The following is a 4,801-nucleotide window of genomic DNA, read 5'->3' on the forward strand; positions in this document are numbered from 1 at the left end:
ATTGAGAAGCAGTGGCATCTTTAGCGGTCAATGCCCACGAAGGAAGGTCTTTTCTCACTCATTATTTAGATTAGTTAGCCGTGTGCACCTCTTCTTTTTTCCTTTCAGAATAGAAGATGGGGTTGTACCTGTCATCTCTTGATACCAGTATTCTAGCTTATGGTTCCTTTGTCGGTTTCCCCTGACCATACATATCTACTTCGGCGTGTAAAGAAGCTGCTCCGCTGATTACCCACCAACAGATGCTTTTGGCGCTCCTACCTTTTCCCTGGGATGAGTCTCCAAAGCGGGTCACTAATAGCTTCGGTGTGCAGGAAACTATGGCCACACCCTTTCCTACTCTAAAGCCGCTGCCCTTACTAAATAGTGAAGCCGTGCATACGTTTCCTCACTCAATCCGTCTGGTAGCAGAAGCCCTTTACCTAGGGTAGGGCTTCACGAGGTTTAAGTTTAAGATTATTGATAGAATCAACGAATCTCACTTCTAATGGGCTTTACTACACTACCAGAGGAGTACAAGTTTGAAACGGGCAGCAGCTGCACACTACCTATGCAATAAATCAAGACGAAAGCAGGGCGCTTAGGACACTGGATTGGAAACTTAGACTGCCTTCCCTCTTTACTCGCTTGTTCCACTTGGTATTCACAATCAAAGGTCTCCCCAACCATTATAACAAGAACCAACCGTTGGATAGGGCCACCGCTCGATGGGTTGGATCCTGCTCACCACGCGGAAAACAACCATACAATTTAGTAATTCCGGGGCTTACTATTCAAGGGCAAATCAAGTAGAATTGTGTATATAGATGAAAAAGGAGAATGGCGAAGAAAGTCAATTTGTCCAAAGCACGGTGCCGACCTCCTTCTTTTATACTATACGAACGAGAATTCTCATTTCTTGTGAATGGGCCCAATTTCCCTTTTGTTACTGGTCGGGACGACCTAAATCCTATATCGGTTTCTCAAGTGCCAAATAGAATAGTTCTTTTCCAAGTTTGGGTAGGATTCCCGACACCAATCACATCTGTAAGTAGCAAAGATTTAAACAAATAATGAGAGGCCTTTATCTAATTAAGTTGAATAATACACAGATTGTAATAAAGGAGCGTGCTAACTGTCACAGATAGCGTGGAGATAAACAGCACGTACCGACCAAGTGTCGCGGTAGGTTGGCTGGTGCAGGCAGGTTTGATAACTCAGTAAGAGAGTATGACCACTTTGGGAAATCCCCTAGCTTTCGTCCCTCACTGTCTACAGCGTAGCCGTCATGGAACCCCAGTGTCTTCGTCAAGCATTCCACTCTAGTTTTCGCTACCAGTGTTTCAACAACACACAATACCGCCGGCCCCCATGCCACACATGTCAAATTATAGAATAGATCTCGAGTAGAGACAAGAAGACAGCACGCTAAAGCGATCGAAATGGTTGTACATGACTAGTCGTCTCCTGCGGCTCGCGATAACATGAATATCTCTCATTCTCTTCCATTCTTAGGCCTTCCTAAAATAAGACAAATATAAAGCAATCGAGCCAAAGAGAAAATCATGAAGCATCTAAGGTTTCCTTATCTTTTTACAATCTAGCTCCTCCGGATACGATCATGCTTAATGTTACTGGCGCATGTTAATGTCTTAATCTCATAATAGACGAAAGAACGATAGGGAGTTGGTATCAAATCCATACCGATGATGAATGCATTCCATTCCATCGGTTAAGTTGGTATCCTCAGGAAAAAACAAAGCAGCGGAGTACCCATTTTTACATGAGAAAGAAAATGAGCTGATTTGAAGCTCTGCTCTTGTTATGTTGAACAAACGCCCTGCGGGGCACGCCCTCCGGGGGTTTACGCCAGGAATTCCGTAGAAGAGAGTCTTGGTAAGAAATAAATAAAAAAGGTACAGTCTACCGCAAGTAAAAAACCCATAGCTTCTATCGCTGACGGGGCCTTTCAGGCTATCTAAAATACCACCATCGTAAAGGAGGATTCGAAGAAGACGGCATGACCGGGAGAGAGACGCAAGGATGGGACTGGAACGATTGAGAAGCACTCATTTATCACGGATGAATAAAAATATGCGTATAGTAAAGACATACGCCCCATATCTGCGGATGATAGGCTCTAATTGCATGTGACCAGTACGGGAACCGAGTTCATGTCTTTCCGGGAGTAGAGCTTGCGTTAAACTTGCTTCAATGGCGATGAAAATAGCTCAGTTGGTAGACGATGTCATGTGACAGCTTGTTTTCTCGTTGAAGCATTCTTAGACTGATAGCTAGGGAAGTCCCATTTTGCAAGGGCTCGCGGAGTAGCCACAGATAGAAATTATCAAGTACCAACCAAATAGTTCTTCCAAGGCTAAAGGCAGGCTGACCCGCTAATTATGTCGTAGGTAGGGATCTCGTTTGAATAAAATCGTATAACAATGAAGCGAGAAAACGTATGCGCCCGCAAACGGCTTTCGAGGCGATCCTGACCAGCAAACGAACTCAAATTCAAGCGACCCTCAAAGCGAGGGGAAGACCCCCATTCTTTTTGTCGAAATCTTACTGTACTTAAAAAGAACAATGTTGTTACTTCTTCAAATCTCTATTGTGTAGGTGTTCAGTCCCAGGTAGGAATAAGTAAAGGCTGTTTCTTGTTAGTCTGTCTCTTTCTCTTTAATAGCAGGTTCTTGGGTAAAAAACCCAGTCACTTTAGAAAGTCCCCCTTTTTTTAGGGAGCAGAGCTGAAAAAGATGGGAAATTCCAATGATTCTTCGTTCATTATTTCCAAGTGTCATTCTTTTGTTCATTGCTATACCATCGTTTGGTCTTGCGTTGCCAGTACTAATAATGGCATTAGTTGTCTTATTCGGAGTTCAAGGAATAGCCTTTCATCTTGGGAATGAGAATGTCGCGGATCTCAATGTTCTCGTCATGACCAATGCTCCTAACGAGGGTGACTTTCCCATAGACCAACCTCCCGTTGGCGGACTACCAGACCTCCAGCAGGAAATGGCGCACGCCGCCCATCCCGAAGCCATGATTTCGGAGTTGACTTCCAAGGTTGAAAGAATATTTAACGAAGTAGGCACTCCTCTTCCTTTAGAGGAGGGTGAGTCTGCGCGATCGTTCACTGAAAGTCTTATATTGTGGAATAGTGAGGGAGGAGATACTCTTCAACAAATCTTCTCTGATTATACGGAAGCCGGAGATGGAAGCGAATTCGTCGCAACAGCCACCAATCTGGCGAAGCGGTTTCGCCGCGCCGAGCTCGGTGAACCAGATTCTCCCGACCCCGATGCGCCTGCGGAAGAGCAGGAGGCTCATTCCACGGGATCCCCTGAAAGCACAAAAGCAAATGATGGGGCGAACGAGGCAGGCCCGTCTTCTTCGAGGAAGCGTAAAAGGTGGGATGATGATTCAGGGTCCGAAGATGACGATTCGGGGGGACCCGGGGAATCTCCAGATCCAGTGGAAATCGTTTACGAAGGGGATGCACAAGGGTACAACTGGGAGGGGGATTAGGTTGGCCGCCAACTTCGCCTGCCTTTCTATCTGAGTTCTTCCCTCTTGATGCTTTCGAACGACTCCTAAATTTCACAAAATCCTTTTTTTTCTTTCTTATTTGAAATCCAAATCGAAATGCCTCAACTTGATAAATTAACTTATTTCTCACAATTCTTCTGGTTATGTCTTCTCCTCTTTACTTTTTATATTCTCTTATTTAATAATAATAATGGAATACTTGGAATTAGTAGAATTCTCAAACTACGGAACCAACTGCTTTCGCACCGGGGGGGCGAGATCCGGAGCAAGGACCCTAAGAATCTGGAAGATATCTCGAGAAAAGGTTTTAGCACCGGTCTCTCATATATGTACTCCAGTTTATCCGAAGTATCCCAATGGTGTAAGACCGTCGACTATTTGGGAAAAAGGAGGAAAATCACTCTGATCTCTGATTTCGGAGAAATAAGTGGCTCACGAGGAATGGAGAGACAGATTCTCTATTTGATCTCGAAGTCCTCATATAACACTTCTTCCAGTCGGATCACTTGTTGGAAAAACATAATGCTCACACATGTTCCACACGGGCAAGGAAGCATAATATCATGAAAGCCGTCTGATAATCTTTCTATAGGTTCCCCGAAGAGAATGGTCTCATCACAAAAACACTTTCTATATGTTCTGTTATTTCGAGATTCGAAGAAGCAAGCAAGTTTTTCATATAGTTGTTTTTGTGTAGTGATCTCTGTTCATGGAGATCACGAGGCCACTGATACCCGAAGTGGTTAGGTGGGATAGAAGAGAGGGAAAGCGGGCTTCTATCACATAGTTTCTCTTTCAGGGTACATAGGACGGCCCTCTCGTCATTACCTTTTGTGCTTACCCGTAGCTAGCTGTGCCTGAAGTCATGGATGATGCTATTCCCACTGAGAGATGTGCTGCAAAATGGAAGCTGTGTTAGTCCTCGGCTAAAATCATCTTCCTTTATTAAAGACCATATATATCCATATGTAGATAGAAGAGGGGATATAGTCGTTCAAAGCTAAGGTGAGTCTGTTCCAGCTAATTCCTCAGATTCCACTTTCCTGTCTGTCCATGTAAAAAGGAGTCCAGCCCACAAGGAGAGGGAATCCACAATAATATCTGTTTTAGATGCTTTCTACTATGTTTCAAGTGATCAAAGAATAGTATCTTTAGACAGAACTGAAATAGCAGATGCAGATTCGAATGTTAAGGTTATTAAAGCTTAAAAGAAAAAGCAGTCATAGGTTAGGTGACTAAGAAAAGAATGTGGAAAGGGTCACGGATAGGATTG

At 43.9% G+C, this 4,801-nt stretch overlaps 1 protein-coding gene across 1 annotated transcript; it reads left to right on the plus strand.

Moving 5' to 3' along the window:
* The first annotated feature begins 780 nt into the window (after nt 1–780).
* On the plus strand, nt 781–3,653 carry LOC147950467 (uncharacterized). Its single transcript, XM_087538417.1, has one exon. It carries the CDS (start codon nt 2,749–2,751, stop codon nt 3,505–3,507), a length of 759 nt encoding a protein of 252 aa, XP_087394543.1. The 5' UTR covers nt 781–2,748; the 3' UTR covers nt 3,508–3,653.
* Nucleotides 3,654–4,801: the final 1,148 nt, after the last annotated feature.

The sequence above is a fragment of the Triticum urartu genome, unplaced genomic scaffold, assembly GCF_056163025.1.
Source record: "Triticum urartu cultivar PI428250 unplaced genomic scaffold, HENAU_Tu73 scaffold997, whole genome shotgun sequence".
NCBI classification, from domain to species: domain Eukaryota; kingdom Viridiplantae; phylum Streptophyta; class Magnoliopsida; order Poales; family Poaceae; genus Triticum; species Triticum urartu.